The sequence below is a fragment of the Trachypithecus francoisi genome, unplaced genomic scaffold (genome assembly GCF_009764315.1).
Source record: "Trachypithecus francoisi isolate TF-2019V2 unplaced genomic scaffold, Tfra_2.0 Lachesis_group11, whole genome shotgun sequence".
NCBI classification, from domain to species: domain Eukaryota; kingdom Metazoa; phylum Chordata; class Mammalia; order Primates; family Cercopithecidae; genus Trachypithecus; species Trachypithecus francoisi.
In genome coordinates, this window is record NW_022681456.1 from 23994974 (window position 1) to 24013668 (window position 18695).

The following is an 18695-nucleotide window of genomic DNA, read 5'->3' on the forward strand; positions in this document are numbered from 1 at the left end:
ATGCTCTTGCAACTTGCCCAGTGCACATTTGTGGATCACAGTTCATAACGGGCTTGATTTTGTTAGCTGCCGTCCACTTTTCTGGGAAGTAGAAAAGAACAGTGATGGACCTAGATCTGAGGTGGTAGGATATCACAAAGGTGCAAAGACATTAGAGTATTCCCTTCCTGGAAACATCCAAGGGTTTAGCATCCTCTTATTAAATAATACATATGACAACAATGATAAGCAGCTCTTCTGCAATCACATTTCCAAAGAGAACAATTATACACATATCAGTTATGCTAACAGTAGCGGAGATCAATGACCAGTGTATTTTCATGGTCTCCTAAAGGGGAAAAAATAATCTGTGCTCCTGTCTTCCGAAGTTGTTGGACATTAAATGGTGGCTCCACAGTGCTACAGAACTGTACATCTAGGAAACCAGAATCTGAAATTACTGGCATGCACCTTGGAGAGCGGGCACTGGATAAACTCTCCTGTGAGAACTTGTGAGTTTTCTTATGTCTGTTTTTACAGGTTCTCACTCTGTTGCCCAGGCTGGAGTGCAGTAGTGCAATCTTAGCTCACTGCAGCCTCAACCTCCAGGGGCTCAAAGCAATCCTCCCATCTCAGCCTCCCAAGTAGCACCACCATACCATGCACCACCATACCATGCCTGGCTAATTTTTTTTTTTTTTTTGTAGAGACAAAGTCTCACCATGTTGCCAGGCTGGTCTCAAACTCCTGAGCTCAAGCATCCACCTGCCTTGGCCTCCCAAAGTGCAGGGATTACAGCCCTGAGCCACCACACCCGGCCTCCATTGAGAACTTTCTTATAAGAAAATACCACTTAGCTTGTAGGAACTGACAAAGCAAGGGGAAAAAGTGCCTATAAATCTCCAGGGCACTTACTATGTGCCAGACACAGCCCAGGGTGCTGTGGCCCTGGAGGGTTCTAGTTTAATGGTTCATGAAAAAAAAACCAAAAAAAGACCTTGGTATTTCTGCTTCATAGACATGCCCTGCAGTTCACCAGACCAAGCCAATGGTCAGGGTCAAAGAAAGAGACCTGATCATTACTACAAATCACATATTCCAGACCTCACTCCCTTTTCCTCCTCACCATTGGAAAACTAGACCAATAAGCCACGCAAAAGTCAAGGACTTGGGGAAAAAGGAGAAGAAATGGTCATGATCTGTTAATAAAAACTGAACTAGGCCGGGCGCGGTGGCTCACGCCTGTAATCCCAGCACTTTTGGATCATGAGGTCAGGAGATTGAGACCATTTTAGCTAACATGGTGAAACCCTGTCTCTACTAAAAAAAAAACAAAAAAACAAAAAATTAGCCAGGCATGGTGGCGGGTGCCTGTAGTCCCAGCTACTTGGGAGGCTGAGGCAGAAGTATGGCATGAACCTGGGAGGTGGAGCTTGCAGTGAGCCGAGATCATGCCACTGCACTCCAGCCTGGGCCACAGAGCCAAACTCTGATTAAAAAAAAAAAAAAAAAATTCCAAAAAACAAAAAAACAAAAAACTGAATTTCTTGATCAAATAAAACCTGCTTTCAGCTTGCCAAGTGAGTTAATAATCTTAATCCTTCAGTATAAACACTGTTTCTACACATTACATGTAAGGAACTGGTGTTCCCATTTATGATTGAGTTGGTTTATAAGCTTATCAGCATCATGAACAAATATTTCTTACATAGCCATGGGCACCTTAGCGTTGAACAGACCATGCAGATAACAGATCAGGCAGATAACTACACTGCTTAACTATCAAACCTAAGCAACCAAGACGCAGATTAGAGCATTTTCCACTGCATAGAACTGGAAAGGAAAGCCAAAGCCACATACCTATTGCTTTTTCTTTGTTCTGCAAGATTTCCTGTACAATCAGAGGTCTGGTAAATTGGGTTTATGTTGGGCCTCGTAGAAAACGTGCTATGAGGGAATCTGAAGAAATCAGGACCAATATAAGGCCCGGGATCCTCTCCCTACACCGGAGCAAAGGATAACGTGTAATGAAGCTATGGATGCAGGTGAATTTCACATTCTTTCATTTAAACAAGAAAAAAAAAAAGGTGGGTATTGGCAGCCTTTAGCTCGGTGAAAGCATCACCTAGTACAGGTGTCCTCATTTGCTTGACCATAAAATCACCTGAGGCACTTGTTAAAAAATAAAGATTCCTAAGCCTTGCATTTTATGGTTCCGACGTCACCCCAGGTGACCCATGTATTTATAAAAGGGAAAAACAGATTGATGTAACAAAGTGAAAGCAGGGTTTTTGTTAAGTTTCCTGGATTTTGTAGCAGTAGGTGTTTTAGTGGCAATATTTTTACCAATCAGTCCTGAAGCAGTGAACTAAAAAATCTCAATTTTTTAATTAAATGACCTCCCCAAACACCTTCAACCTCCCGCCCCACTCCTTTGCTGGTGGGAAGGGCTGTCTTTTAGTGAAGGATTCTTGCTTTTCTTTTCCATATTTCATGAGTCTACAGAACTTAGACTGGATGCCTTTTATTTTAAAAACTTAACTGAATCCATCAGCTTTCAGAAGAGGCCATTTCTTTCCAAACCATTCTGAAGATATAAAATTACACCTAATGAAAAGGATTGTGACCTCAAAAGGAGGTTGTCAAGTCACCCACGTTTTCTTACAACTCCAAGAAGGATTAACAGAAATAAACCCAAATGCTTTGAATGCTTACAACTTGACTGGTGAATTAATTATGTGTCATTCAGGGTCATTCAAAGCAACAAACTATGTAAACCACTTTCCTAGCCGGTCAAAACACACATTTTAAATACATGCTGGTCGGGGGAGATGAAAACTGAGAAAGTTTCATGACTGTGACCTCAACTAACATCTGTAAACTACATCTTTTTCCTCCCTAGAGAATGAAAGCTGATCTATTTACTCCTGGCAGAGAAGAAAGAAGGAAAGACGTCCAGGTGCTACCAGAAAACCATTTGTGAGGACATGGACCAGTGCCAAGGTCACAGCCCACCTGAATAGAACTTGAAATCCAGGCACACCCAGTCCAGGGGAGCCCTGAGTTCTTTCTGAACTTAAACACCGGGTTAAAAAAAAAAGTTTCACAGTCACAGGTGTAGGGACACTGGTCCCCTGCCCGCTGCGAAGTAGATAACGCGAGGACAGCCTCAAAACAACTCCATACGCTTCGGGTGCCTGAGCCTCACTCGGTGGGGGCGGCGCAGACGTCCACGTGCAGTATGCGAGCTGGGGCGGTGCGGGAGCCCGCGCTCTGCCGGTGCGCCCCCGACCCACTCACTGCCGCTCGGGGCTTCGGGTTCCCCCCATGCAAAAGGGGGACCATGCTATGTCATCAAGGGCTGATGCGAAGAAAAACCCAGAAGGAGGCATCAATAAGTAACGAAAGAAAAGGGATGGCCGTGCCTAATATCGTCGCTGCCGTGGCAATTACTGCAACGGAGGCTCGAGAGTTAGGGCGTCAGAAACGCAAACTTTCCAGGGGACGAAACTCATCCAAGCCTCCTAAGGGGGCTGTGGAGACCTCTGCCCGCGCTGGGCCCCGCCGCCGTCCGCGGTCCGCGCCACCTTTCCCGCGGCGGGCTCCAGGCGGGGCGGGGCAGCGGCGGCGCGGGCCGGGCGGCGGGGAAGGGCGGGAGCGCGGTTGCACCCGCGGGCCACTGCCCCCAACGGCTGCGCTGGGCTCGCGGCGCCGTACCCCGAGCGCCGCGGCGTCCGCCACCACCGCTACCGCCGTCGTCGCGGCTCCCTGGGCCGCCGAGCCCCGCCGCGCTCGCTCCGGGCGGGCTCACCCTCCCGGCGGGACAGGGGGGCGCAGCGAGCAGTCCCGGGGCGCCCTCCTCGCCTCGCCGCCGCGCTCGGCCCGGGCCCCCCTTCGCGGCCCCAGCAGGTGGAGGCGCCCCGCGCCCCCCTACCCGCTCCGCAGCCCCCTCCCGCCGCGCGCCCGCCCGCGCGGGCGCAACTTTCTTAAAGGGACAGGTGGCCCGAATCCGTGTCCACCTGGGGCCCAGTCTCTGCCTCCTGGCCCGTCACCCACTTTGCGGGAGAGAGGGGGTTGCAACAGATTTTTCCGCCAGCCCACGTCCTTTGCCCCAGGCCAGGGACGGGATTGCAAGTTTTAACGCACCCAGCCTCCTTTTGCAACTTAATTCCCTTGGCCGAAATCACCCTCCCACTGCTCCTCAACGCATGCTCGCGGGCATGCAGTTGTTGTCACTGTTGGCAAAATTTGAAGAGGGGTCCCTACCCCTGCACCCCTCCGCCCCGCCCCCCTCACACACACCCCCAGAACCCCGGGGCGTGCAAGGCTCGCGGCTGCTGGGAAACGCCCGCTGCAATCCCCTTGACCCTGCCCTGTAACTGACCCTTGGGGAAAAGCCCCCCGCACGGCTACTGCGCATGCTCTGAGCTGGACAGCTCCAGAGAGGGAAATTTAAAAACGGTTTGAGCTGCGACGGCGGCCAAATTGCGGAACGCGAGGGGCGAGCGCGAGGGAGCCCCCTTCCGGAACCCCTGCCCGCCCCCGGAGTGCCGGCAGCGGCGGCCCCGCGAGGATCGGCTCCAGGTACCGCCTTGCAGGGTCGGCTTTGCTCCCTCCTCCCGGGCAATGCCGGGCATTGCATTTCCAGGGTAGAGACCCGGGCGCAGGGGCTGCGGGGCCGCCTCCCTCTGCTCCCTTTTCCTCCTTCCTGGGAATCCTTCGATGGCTTTGGGGGCGGAACTGGGAGTCTTTGGTGGGCTTTTATGTTGGTTCAGGCTTGGAGTTTGAGAAACTTAGGAAACTCAAATATATATATATTTTTTATTTAAGGCAGTGTTTGTGTTGCGGGGGTGGGGGTGGTTGGACTGGTTTTCCAGTAAGGACTTGTGGCGTTTCTGAAGGCATTTCCAGGGCAGGAGCTTGCGGGGATTATTCCCTTTGCAAGTGGGAATTTGTTCCCCCAGAGAAATACACATGTCACATCCAGCTGCCCCTTATTTTCAAGGTGATCATAACCAAACTGAGGTTGAAAACATAAGGCTTGGAAGGAAATCGGTTTTTCTGATTCCTATTTTGTGAGTCCACAATTTCCGGGGTTTGACGTTTGGATTCTAGAGGCTTCCCCTGCTCTTTCCCCATTAATTCGAAAGAAGCGGGAATTTCACTTCATTCTCTTCATTTGCTTCTAAAACCCTGTAGAATTTGCCCTGGGAAAGTGACCTGAGATGCCCAGGAATCCTCTAGAACTTTTTTTCTTTAAAGAAAAAAAAGAAAAAAAAAAGAGTGTTCTGTGAGTTGATTGCGCTCCATCTTTCTGAATTGCGGGAAAAGTGTGGGTTTCTGCCTTGTCCATATCGTCGCTGACGGGAGCTTTGTTTTCTGCTTGTCTTTTCCCAAGGAGATGATAGAAAGTGACATCTCATCCATAATGTCAGGAATTATTCGAAACTCAGGGCAAAATCACCACCCCTCTCCACAGGAATACAGGTGAGGGCTCCAACAATAACAAACTGTATATTTTTTAATTGCTCAAAGTGTTTATATGCTGTTTATGGTTTCTGAAACTGCCCAAGAACTATTGTTATGTCCAATTGTGTGATTTTTGCAGGAGAGCTGGAAGGTGTTGATTTCAATGTTGATCTTGCTAAGGGTGTCTGGGCCACAATCTGGCCCAGTGGGACCACGAAATGCCTTCTGTCTCCTGTCCCCTCCGAAAGAGGTCCCTTTCTGCGTTTGATACTATTTGGGCATCCTGGTGAATGTTAAGATGACAATAGCAGCTACTGCTTCCCCTCCAGTGGCCTTAATGGGCCCTGTGGGAAATGCTCCCCACCCCACCCCACCCCCCGGCCAAAAAAAACAAAAAACAAACCAAAAAAAACACCCTTCTGGGAGGAATTGGGTTCTATCCTCTCCATGGATGTTAAGAAAGTAGTCAGATCTGCTAGGTTCTCAGCCAGTCTGTGTGACATTCAGCAAGTTCGTTGCCCTGGGCCTCACTTCCTCATCATTTAATTGATCTTGTTGAATTAGATGATCTTAAGGTCTCTTCTAGGCCTCATGTGTTTGAAGAGTAAATTAGATGGAAACTGAGGCCAAAAGAAGTTATTTCTTGAAACAGGGTGAAGCAAGGTACAAGTGAGAGAATGCACGGAAGCCTTCAGAGCCCTTCTCTCTTTTTTTTTTTTGTCTTCAAACCTCATAGCCGAAAAGGCTTTTAGGGGGTCAACCAGTCTGTGCACCCCCTGTTTTTTACATTTGGGGAAACTGAGGCCAAGAAAGGAGAAAGGGCTTGTCCAAGGTCTCCAGGAGGGAAAAGGAAGAAAAGGAAGGACCTGGAGTCCCCTCCTGGCCTCTCTCCCCTTGAGGCCAAGGAGCCCTGACCTGGTTTCCAGGGCTCCCCCGACAAAGCAAGCAACGTGTCTGTAGGCTGAGGGGGCACAGTCCAGATTACAGAATGGGGACAGGACCAGGGCTGGCCTGGGAAGAGCAAGCTGTCACCTCCTATCAGCCCTGTTTACCCAGGGGTTGTCTGGCCCCCCGGGGTCACTGCAGCTCACCAGCAGTGCCTGCTGGGGCAGACCACAGCCCCCAATTAGAGGGAGGCTGCTTCCTGAGGGCTGTGGGCCCGGAGGCTGCCTTCTGAGATCCAAATGAGGACACAGATTCAAATAGCTATTTGCAGAGAGCCTGCTGTGTTCAGAGCTGGGGCCAGGTACGTGGCGGTTTGCAAGCACCTACTATGTGCCATTCCCCATCACTCACCTCATCTCAGGAGGTTGCTCTGATGAGCTCTGTTCTATAGGTGAGGAAACTGAGGCTCAGAAAAATGAAATGGCTTCTCCCAAGATCACATAGCCAAGGGCCTCTAGGCTTCCTTCCAGCACTCACAGGGTTTAAATAATGCCAAGTGAGTTAGTGGCAGTGTAAGGGTTAGCAGCTTGGGCTCTCAAGTCCATTATAATCCCAACTTCTCTGGCTGTGTGGAGCTCTCTGAGTGCCCGCTTCTTCGTCTGTAGAATGGAGACAGAAATAGTACCCACTGCATGGAGTTGTTATGACAATTTAGTAATCATTTTTGGCTCTGCTGTTCACCAATTATGAGCACATTCACCTGTGAACTTTCATAGTTTTGTACAATGGGGATAATAAAAGCTAGCTCTGGAGGGTTAAATGAGATATGTATCATATTTTCTATGAAGGTACCTGACACCCAGCAGGCACAGAACGTATCCAGGGTGAATCTACCTCTGCCCTCCTAGCTGCAAGCCTGGGCGAGCTCATCCTTCCTCCAGGGTGGCTTTAAGAGCTCAAAGACATTGAATCTTACTGTTACCTAAAAGCACCCCTTAAAAGCACTGGAGATAGGGGAGTCAGAGAGTGAGAACAACTGCTAGGATTCAGACACATGCAGGTTCAAAGCCCAGCTTTAGGCAGAGCCAGTGACTTGGTTTCATTTCTCATCTTTAAAATGGGCATGATCATGGCACTTCCCTCATGCAGTTGCTGGGAGGATTAAGTAAATAAAGCGTGTAGAGCAAGAAACACATAATCAGTAGTTGCTGTTGCTGTTACCACTTAGTTACATTAGAGAGTCTGGCTTCCTGCAAGAGACACGTCTATGGAGGGCTTTCACGATGGGAAGTGAGGAGGAACTTGGAGGGAGGGAGAAACCCTGAATCCAGGTGCCCAGGTGCTGCCTGGGAGGGGCTCCCACCAGACTCGCCCTGGAGTCTTGGCCCCATTCATCTGGGCCACCCAGCTGACAAACTGTCTGGGGCACTAAGCAGCTGCCCTTCTCCAAAAACAGGGCAGGGCAAGCAGAGAGCGTCTTGGGGGCCTGGCAATGCCTAGCCAGTCCACTGCCCAGCTAGCAGGGGTCAGGGGAAGGGAAGTGGGGAGGAGAAGCAGGCCTGTTCCCATCAGCACTGGATCCAGAGGTGCCCAGGCTCCTGGTCTGGTGAAAGCCTTTCCTATTCACGTGGATTCAGGGCTGTTTGTTTGTTTGTTTTGGTTTTGTTTTGTGTATGTGTGTGTGTGTGTGTGAGTCACTCTGTCACCCAGGCTTGGAGTGCAGTGGTGTGAACTCAGTTCACTGCAACCTCCACCTCTCGGCCTCAAGCAATTCTGCCTCAGCATCCCTAGTAGCTGGAATTACAGGCGAGAGCAACTGTACCTGGCTAATTTTTGTATTTTTAGTAGAGACAGGGTTTTGCCATGTTGGTCAGGCTGTTCTCAAACTCCTGACCTCAGGTGATCCACCTGCCTCGACCTCCTCCCAAAGTGCTGGGATTATAGGCATGAGCCACCATGCCCATCTGTGTTTTCTTATATCTAACGGCCAGAGTATCCAGAAGGCAAAATAACATAATAATAATAACAATAATAATAGCAGCTGGTGGTTTCTTATCCTTTTACTGCCTGCCTTGCCTGTGCCAGGCTCTTGGCATAAATCCCCATCAAATCCCCAAAACCACCCTGTGAGGGTACCACTCTTGGGCCCATTTGGTGAATGAGGAAACCAAGGCTGAGCCTGTTTATATGGCTTAACAAGTTGGCACAGCTCATCATGGATACAGTGGAGACTTGGCCCCAAAGCAGTTGCACCCTGAGAGTATTTGTAACCACCATCTGTGACCCCTGGCCCCAAGTCCCACTGGCCATGAGCATGGGTGCTGGAACAGAATAAGCTGCTCCATCACCTCACCGCTGTATGACCCTGGACGAGTCACTGCCTCTCTCTGAGCCTCAGGTTCTTCATCAGTGAAATGGAACCACCCAATTCGCAGGTTTGCTGGAAGGATTCTGTATCTTAAGTGGGTGAAGGCACTCAGAGGGGCCTGGGAGAGAGTGCTTTCTTGCGGAGGGGGTTTTCTGATTACACAATGACTTCCCGCTTCCAACCACTCCCATTTTTCTCCCCAAATAATAGCCCAGGAGAAGTGTATGGGCTTCTCATTCACCCTCCCACATCTCCAGAGAAGGGCTCCAAGGACCACGCAGGCTGTGGGTCCAGCCTCTTGTGCAGCCGCCTGGCTCTCCATCCCCCTGGGGCCGAGTTTGGCCGTTAATTTTCAATGGCTGTGTGCCGGAGGGCGGGGGCAGCAGCTAGAGGCGGCTGCCCTGTCCCTGGGGAGCTGTCAGGAGTCAGTGGCGGAGCCTAGACAGCAAATTGGCAGCAGCCTCTCAGCCCCGCTGCTGACGAAGGGGCAGGGGACCAGGGGTGGTCCTGACCTCTTGGGCAACGGTAAACAGGGCTCATGCTGAACCTGGGTTAGCTGGATTTCTGTCTAGCTCAGGGGGTGAGAGGAAAGTCCACACTTAGAGGTGCTGAAACAGAGTTATTAAGTACCTACTGTGTGCCAGGCACCTGCAAAACATCTTAGCAAGGGTAGCGTCCCATTTCTTCCTTCCCCTTCCCTTCCTTCCTTCCTTCCTTCCTTCCTTCCTTCCTTCCTTCCTTTTCTTCCTTCCTTTTTTTTTTTTTTTGATAGAGTCTGGCCCTATTGTCCAGGCTAGAGTGCAGTGGCACGATCTCGGCTCACTGCAACTTCCACCTCCTGGGTTCCAGCAATTCTACTTCCTCAGCCTCCTGAGTAGCTGGGATTATAGACGCCCACCATCATGCCCAGCTAATTTTTGTATTTTTAGTAGAGATGGAGTTTCACCATGTTGTCCAGGCTGATCTTGAACTCCTGACCTTAAGTGATCCACCTGCCTCAGCCTCCCAAAGCGCTGGGATTACAGGCGTGCCATTTCTTTGTAGTAACAACCATGAGACAGGTACTGACATTATCCCAATCTACACATAAGGATACTAGGTCAAGAGACATGACTTGCTCAAAGGCACACATTTATGAAGGGGCAGAACTTAAATTATTAATCATCTGCCCCCACCTTTTAGAATTTATTCTGGAGGTCAAGTCCAACAAGCTCCTTTTACAGATTGGGAAACTGAGGCCCAGTGAGATGATGGAAGGCAGGCTTCTGACTTCTTGGACCCTCACCTTCTCCCAGGGCCACGAGGCTCAGTGGTCCTCCTTCCGGATCCTCATCCTGGATGTTCACTTCCCAAAATCTCAGTCCCTGCTCTCAGAAATGAGGTGACCTTGGGGAAAAGCCCTTCCTCTCTGGATGGTGGTTCTCTTATCTGTGGACTGCAATGCTGGGCACATGGTAGATAAAAGTTAACACATAGGTACTGGATAGATGGATGAATGGACAAATATCACATGAAAATAACACATCCATGGAAACACAGGGAGGCTTCATGGTCAAGGGATGATAAATTTCTCTTGAACTCACACTATGTGTGGGGATAGTTTAACCCATATCAGGTGACTTCACCCATCAGTTGTGATCTCCTTGGAAGGGACTCCGTTTCTCAGGGGCAGTAACCATCCCGATGTCTTCCCATCTGTTCGCCTTCAGGGTGGAGAGAACAGCTCCTCAGGTGACCTTATGGGTAAGGAAGACAGGTAGCCTCTCTGCGGTCTGACTCTTTCCAGGTCTTGCAGTTTCATCCCTAAAAACCACAGGTGTGCATGCTCTCTCACACACATGCACATTCTAAGTCCCAAGTCAACACTTGTTCTAGAAAGGAAAGATTCTTTAATCCAAATTCCTAATCAAATCATTTCACACTACACTGACCCTTGGCCAAGTTGGGAATTTCTGAGCTTGCTAAATTGGATTTGATTTTCTTTTTCCTGTACATGGTTACAAAAGATGTGTTAGTTAAATAAACACCTCCATGAAATGCTTAATCCCTTTTTGTGTAATGGTTGGATTGGGAACAAGAATAGCTTTCAGTGATGTAACAGTTTCTTACCAACCACATCTCAAGAAGGCAGGCAAAACCTTGTCATCAGGGTGGAGTTGCCGCCCAGGTAGGGCAAGGCATGTCTCTGAATCCCTGGAATGGTGATCTGACCCCCACTCTGAGGCAATATTTGTCAGGCAGACCCCTCCTAAATGACAACGCAGAGGAGAAAATGAAGTGGGAAGAGAGAAATGTGGTCTGAGTACCTACCATGTGTCTGGCTTTGTCTTAGAGGTTACCTGATCTTATCCTCACATCTGCCCCGTGTGGTGAGAATTATTATTCCATTTTACTTGTGAGGAAACTGAGGCACAGAGAGGTGAAGTGACTTGCCCTAAATCACACAGCTACAAAGGGGTTGAGATGGGATTTGAACTAAACTCAAGATGGATATTCTTTCCTCTATATAATTGCTGTATCAACCTAAGGAATCCCAAGGTAGGAAATAAAGAGTTAATTGTGGTTTCTGGACTTCAGCTGTGTAGGCAAGGATTCCCCAGAAACCATAATCCATCCATAAATATGTGTGACCCTGTGTGGGCACCTGCCAGGCTCTTTGGTGAGTGCATTGCATTTCACCTTTACAGCAACAATCACGGGACAGTGGCCATGGGGGTCCAGTTCACATTAGGGGGACAAATATTTGTCAAATGAAAGGCTCAGAACTGGCTGCTATGGGTCTTGCAATGAGGTGTAAGACACATCCATCTCTGTCCTCCTGGCATTTAGTATCTAGAAGGGAGGAGTGGGTAAGAACAGATGCCTGGGTTATATTAGTGGGTGACCATGAGTGGTCTGTGCTATGTGTAGATACTGACAGCACTAACCCATTTCAGGAGAAGGGAAGACTGGGAGATGCTGGACTGGTCTGGGAGGGCTTCCTGGAGGAGGTGATATTTAAGCTAGGCAGGAAATGGATGGAGATTGAAGAATGCAAGATATGTTGGGGCTGGGCTGAGGACTCTTCCTCCCTTTCTGACTTGGCTTTCATACTTGAGAGTATGTTATAGATGCCCACAGGGTGTTGTGTCCTATGCCAGGTGCTAAACAAAATAGAGGGCCTCCTGGTCCTTGCCATCCTATGGCAGAAAGACTGGAAACATGTGTAAGTAAATATCTCATTGCAAAATAAGTATTCTGTGGACACACACAGGAAGAGATAGGGAGGGTCTGGGAGGGCCTCTCGCAGGAGAGATCATTTAGGCTGAGGAAAAACCAGCTATAAATGAGTTCATGGAACAGCATTCCAGGCAGAGGGAACAGTGTGTGCAGGGATCTTAAGATGAGTGAGAATTAGAATGTTTGAGGAACTGAGAGATGGACAGGTTGCTAGAGCAGAGAGAATGGAAGGAGAAAGGTGGGGAAGGAGATGGCCGAGTGTCAGGTGAAGGTGAGGAGCTTGACTCTCACTCCCTTGGTGGGTTTTAAGGACAATGACAGGTTCCGATGTTCCTTGTAAAAGGTCACTTTGGCTGTTGGGTGTTAAATCCATTCCACAAACAGTTCTCCAGTGCCTACCTGGAACCAAACACGGCACCTATGGTTTGCCTACCCCAAACTAAGAGGCAGGCTCTGTTCTCACCCCTGTTCGGTACATGAGGATGCTGGGGTTCAAAGGGCATTGAGTTATCTGCCCAAGATTTCCCCATTAAGAGTGGAGCTGGACTGGAATGCAGGTCCCCCTGGTCCCTGTCCTCCTGTTCCCTGCCAGTTTCTTTCCTCCATCCAGCAACACGACTGATTAATTAAGGACATTGTTCATTAAAGTGGGTTGGGTTGGTCTCCCAGTCAGCATAGGATGGAAGCCATGGACTCTAGTGGCATTTTGCCTTGCCCAGAGCCACCATAGGTCCCCTGACAAGTGGCTGTGACACCAAGGGGTTACCTGGCGCTGGATTTTTTTATTTTCTATTTTTCCTTTTTATTTTTTTAGAGACAGGGTCTTGCTCTGTCACCCAGGCTGGAGTGCAGCAGTGCAATCATAACTCGCTGCAGCCTCAAACTTGTGGCTCAAACAGTCCTCCCACATCAGCCTCCTAAGTAGCTGGGACTACAGGCATGCGTCACCATGCCTGGCTAATTTTAAAACATTATTGTAGAGGCAAGATCTCAGTATGTTGTCCAGGCTGGTCATGACCTCCTAGCCTCAAGTGATCCTCCTGTGTCAGCCTCCCGAAGTGCTGGGATTACAAGCATGAGCCATCACACCTGGGCACACTCTGAGTTTTTAAATGATATGATGAGGGCTTGCCCTTCCTGCATTTCAACCAAACCGGTAGAGCAGTTGCACAAAGAGACTCCAGGCTCTGAGTGCATCCCTGGTTCAAATCCCAGCTCCTTTGCTGATATGCTATGTGACTGAGACGTGTCACTCATCTCTCTGGGCCTCAGCCATCCCATCTGTGAAATGAGGATGACAGGCAGCTGCCCCCACAGGCTGTCAGGAGACTGGAGAGTTTTGGACGTAGGGGGTTGGCAGGAAGGTGGCATCCCATGCAGGGGTCTCTGCTGTGCATTCTGGAGCAATCAGAAAGTTATCTCCTCAGACGCAGAGAGTTGCTTCTGCTTGCCAAAACAGTGCCTGGCAAGTAAGAGTTCAAGAAATGCTGTGGAATAAAGCAGACACTTCCTGAGTGCCGGACACCTTGCTGTTGGCTGTCTTCACGGGGCTCACTCCTCCGTACTGTCGGGAGATGTTTACTTGAATGGGACCACCACCACTGGGGTGAGCGGCCCACCTGTGTGCCTTCGCCCAATCCTCACCATACCTCGTGAGATGGATGAGCATTAGCACTCCCATTTTACAGATGTGCAACCTGAGGCTCAGAGAGGCACACAGCTGCAGACAATTCTCACAGCTGCTAAGTGGCCAGACCTAGGCCTGACTGACCCCCAAAGCCTACCTGGGTGACCACTCCACTGCAGTGCCACAGAGAGAGCAAAGTGGGGACCCGGGGCTGGGCTGCCCAGCTGGGATGGGCTTAGGATGTGGCATTGCAGAACAGGTAACAGCCAGGAAGTAATAAGCACACAGGAGGTACTTAGGAAATGGATTACAGCAATGATAGAGTGTTCTTCTGACATTGGTGTTCCCAGGGTGCCACCCTCAATCCTAGCCCGGATCTGTCTCAGACCTTGAATGCTCCATGCTCCGTTCCTTCAAAAGGGACCCAACCCTTCAGCATCCCCCTACTTCTTGGCAAAGGGGGGGCTGCCTAAAGGGGCTCTGGTGGCATCCCAGATGGGGAAATCGAGGCCCAAGGAGGGAGAAGCTGGAGCAGCTAGCTGGGGCTGCTGAAGCTTGGGGATTTGGTGAGGTCACCTGGCTCAACCTCACCTTTCCTATCTGTTAAAGGGAGTAATGAAGTGTCTAGGGTCTGTGGGCGTGTGCATGTGTGTGTTTACATACACGTGTGTGTTGTGTGCATATGTATGTGTGCACGTGTGGTGTGCACACGTATGTGTGCGTCGTGTGTCGTGTGCACATGTGTGCATGCGTGCGTGTGTGTGTCTGTGTGCATATGTGTTTTGATAAGGAAAAATATGCACCTGCAAGAGGTTGAGCTTTGAAAAGCAAGAAGTGTCTTTGAGGGCGGGGGAAGTTGCTGGTGAACTATTGAATTCAAGGAGACTCTGGAGCACCAGATAGGTCTTTTATGTTCTTTTTGCCCAAAAAGCTCTCTGCTCACTAATGAGGACTCCCTGTGGGTGACGGATCACCCACGTAGTCTGAGAAAGACACATTGTCAGGAGTCACCCTGGGGACCCCTGAACTAATAGATCTGCCTGCCTTTTCAGCAGAACAGATGCCTCATCTGATCTGGTGCTTAAATAAATTATTGATGAACGGTTGTCATTTTCTCTCAGGCGGCTCCCTTAGGGTAGCTGCTGTTATGATTCCCACTGTCTATACAGTGAAACTGAGGCCCAGGACAGATAAGTCACCAGCCCCAGGTCACACAGCCAGGAGGAGCTCACACCTGTGGCCCTGAGGGAAGCCTCTACTCTGTTGCTGCTGCTTTATAGGTGGGGATATTGAGGTCTGCAGAGGGAAAGGTGCTTGCCCAAGATGATGGAACTTTGGAAATGCACCCAGGGGGTTGATCTGCAGGTTTCTCCCGCAAATGTCGGGGGTCTTTGCATCAAAAGGAACCTTAGAAGGGCCAGGCACGGTGGCTTACGCCTGTAATCCCAGCACTTTGGGAGGCCGAGGTGGATGGATTACCCAAGGTCAGGAGTTCGAGACCAGCCTGGCCAACATGGTGAAACCCCGTCTCTACAAAAAATACCAAAAATTACCTGGGCATAGTGGTAGGTGCCTGTAATCCCAGCTACTCAGGAGGCTGCGACAGGAGAATCGCTTGAACCCAGGAGGCAGAGGTTGCAGGGAGGTGGAGGTTGCAGTGAGCTGAGATTGTGCCACTGCACTCCAGCCTGGGCAAGAAGAGCGAAACTCTGTCTGAAAAAAAAAAAGGAACCTTAGAGGTTGCTTGGGCTCACCTTTCATCCAGCAGGGGCCTGGCAGTTCATCCCCTCGGCTACTGCTTGGATAGGTCTGGGAGGGGGGGCTCACAACTTTGTGAGTTGCCCTAATATACAGCTCCTGTTTTTGCAGAGCTCTTCCCTGCAACCTCCTTGCTGGTGGTGGGGATGGCGGATGGGGTACTCGTTTTATAATGAAACATACTAAAACTCACAATTCCCTGAAATCCTCTCCTTAAATTTCCAGATCTAAATAAATTTCTAGTTGTTTTAAGGCAATGTAAGAACACCACAGATTTTTTTCCATCAGGATAGAAAGGATTGTTTCAGATCACAGATCACTGCCACCTAGAACTTTCTCCACTGATGGAAACATTTCATATCTGCACTGGCCATGTGTGGCCATTCAACACTTCAAATGTGGCTGGTGGGCCAAGGAACTCTGTACATTGATTTGATTTTAATGAACTTAAATGTAAATAGCTGCTCGTGGCTGCCCACTGGGGAGACACTGGGAGGCTTTTCTAGATATCATGGAGCAGCAGTCCCAGCCTTTTTGGCACCAGGGATTGGTTTTGTGAAAGAGAATTTTTCCATGGACCAGGTGAAGGAAGGGGGATGGTTTCGAGATGAAACTGTTTTACCTTATGTCATCAGGCATTAGCTTCTCCTAAGGAGGCCGGGCACTGTGGCTCACACTTGTAATCCCAGCACTTTGGGAGGCCAAGGAGGGTGGATGACTTGAGGTCAGGAGTTTGAGACCAGCGAGGCCAACATGGTGAAACCCCATCTCTACTAAAACTACAAAAACTGAGCTGGGCGTGGTGGCGCCTGTAATCCCAGTTACTTGGGAGTCTGAGACAGGAGAATCGCCTGAACCCAGGAGGCGGAGGTTGCAGTGAGCTAAGAACATGCCACTGCACTCCAGCCTGGGTGACAAGAGCAAGGCTCTGTCTCAAAAACACAAAACAAAACAAAACAAAAGATTCTCATAAGGTGTGGGCAACCTAAATCTCTTGCATGCGCAGTTCACAATAGGGTTTACGCTCCTATGAGAATCTAATGCCGCTGCTGATCTGACAGGAGGTGGAGCTCAGGCACCTGCTACTCACCTCCTTCTGTGCAGCCCGGTTCCTAACAGGCCACGGACCAGTACCAGTCCTCAGCCTGGAGGTTGTTGACCTCTGTAATAGAGCACACTTCTTTAGCCAGGGAGAAAGGTTGTTGTGGCCAACCCAGTCTCTGGAGGTGGATGTCCTGGTTCCACCACTCCCTGGCTGGGTGACCCTAGACAGGCCCATTCCTCTCTGGCCTCAGTGTTCTCATCTGGCAAATGGGAAAGTGGTGATGATAACAATCCCTGCCTGATCAGGCTCTTGCAAGGATGATGTGAGATCCAGTGTGAAAGTGGCTTTAGCTCAGGGCTGGGCGCACACGAGGGGCTTGTCCACCCCATGCCACATCCATGGGGGGACAGCTGACCCCAGGGGAGTGTGGGTGGAGTAACCAGAATGCTGGGTCTGTTTGCTCATCTGTGTTCATCTGTGGGTACTCGTGGAGCAGCCTTCGTGTGCCTGGCCCTGTGCTGGGCACTGGGAGTTTGGCTCCTCCCGTGGGGGCGTGAGGGTCCTTGCTTCAGCACCAGAGCGTCTGGGGGCTGCCTGTACCCAGCAGGGAACTCAACCCCAGTCCTGTCCTGGTCTCCTCCCTGCCAGACCCTTACGGACCCTCAAGACCTGAAGGTGTAGCCCCTGCCCTCCCTGGGGCCACCAGTTGGGCTCAGAAGAAAGTTGTGGTCAACGAGAGTGCTCCCTGGGGCTCAGAGAAATGGGGAATCCAATGGGAAGACCCTGAAATGTGCACAGAGGGAGAAGGAAAGGCATCCTTTGTGAGGGAACAGAAGGCGCAGAGACCCAGAGGAAGGCACACGGAGAAGCAGGGAAGGACATTTGGCCCCAACTGGGACCTTTAGTGCAACGGAGGCTTGTCACACACCACACCTGAGTGAGGGCAGGGGCCACCTCAACAGGAGGAGGGCGGGATGGGCCATAGCTCCCCAGCACTGGGTGTGCAGGAACCACCTGAGGCTGGGGGATGCGTTAAATGCAGGTACCCGGCCTCTTCCCCAGAAAGCCTGCCTCAGTGGCTCTGGGAGACCCAGCAGCAGGGCTGGTACCATGCAGGGGACTGTGAGTGAGTGGGGTGGAGACAGGTCCATAGGAGATCGGGGACCCTGGACGCCATGTCAGAGAAGGGGGAAGAGGAGAGGATGGGCACTTAGCACAGCTCTTGTGGGTGCTCTGCCTTCATCGTTGTTGCTCCCATTCTACAGATGAGGAAACTGAGGCTCAGGAAGGTTAGGAAGCACACCAGACACCACCAAACCTGAAGGGTAGGGCTGGGACTTCCTCCCAGGGTCCCTCAGTTACAGTGACAGACACAGAAGAGAGAAGGGGAGTCAGAGATGGAGGGAGAGTGGAGGAAGCGGGTGGAAGGAGTTGGGTCTTTTTTTTCTTTTTGAGACAGAGTCTTGCTCTGTCACCCAGGCTGGAGTGCAGTGGCGAGATCTTGGCTCACTGCAACCTCCATGTCCCGGGTTCAAGCAATTCTCCTGCCTCAACCTCCCGAGTAGCTGGGATTACAGGCGCATGCTGCCATGCCCAGCTACTTTTTGTATTTTTAGTAGAGACAGGGTTTCGCCATGTTGGCCAGGCTGGTCTCAAACTCCTGACCTCAGGTGATCTGCCTGCCTTGGCCTCCCAAAGTGCCGGGATTACAGGCATGAGCCACCATGCCCGGCCAGAGTTGGGTCTTTTGAAGTTGATTCTTCTCAAAGCTCCTTTGGAGGTGACCCTAGGCAGGCAGGCATCAGTGACATGGGTGACTCAGGGTTAGCAGGGCTGAATTTTCCTCCCACCCAGGAACTGAAGTGACACTCCCAGAGCGGGAGCAGAACAGGCCTTGGGAGGAGAGCCCAGGGCAGTGGGGCTGGAATGTGCCTTTTTCTTTGAAATTAAAATGCCCTGTCATTTTCCAGTAGAGGGAAACTTAGGAGGTTGATACAGGATCTCTCTCTGTGTGGCTGTCTCTGTCACACACACACCAGGGAATATTCCCAAACCCTCTACGATGGCAGGGTGGATCACAAAGCCACTCTGCCTCCACACCAGTGTGCCAGCCTGGGGGTATGAGGCATTGCGGCTATTACTGTTATCACTCATGCCCATTTTACAGGTGGGAAACTGAGGCTGGCGATTAAGTGCTCTCCCCAGGGCCTATGGCTGAGAAGCCAGAATGGGTGGTTTCAGAACCAAGGAGCCTTTCCTGAGTTACAGCTGCTGTGGGCCCTGTAGTTTACACCGTCTCAAATGAGGCACCGGGAGAGAGCGAGGCGAGGGCACATGGTGACGCC

The 18695-nt window shown here is 50.6% G+C and overlaps 1 protein-coding gene across 1 annotated transcript in view; it reads left to right on the forward strand.

The window, feature by feature from the left end:
* The first annotated feature begins 4036 nt into the window (after positions 1–4036).
* FOXN4 (forkhead box N4) overlaps positions 4037–18695 on the forward strand; it is a 31941-nt gene continuing 17282 nt past the window's right edge. Inside the window, exons 1-2 of the mRNA XM_033220705.1 lie at positions 4037–4563; positions 5378–5466. Of these exons, the coding sequence (XP_033076596.1) occupies positions 5381–5466 (86 nt within the window). The 5' untranslated portion in view covers positions 4037–4563; positions 5378–5380. The remainder of the gene's footprint in view (positions 4564–5377; positions 5467–18695) is intronic.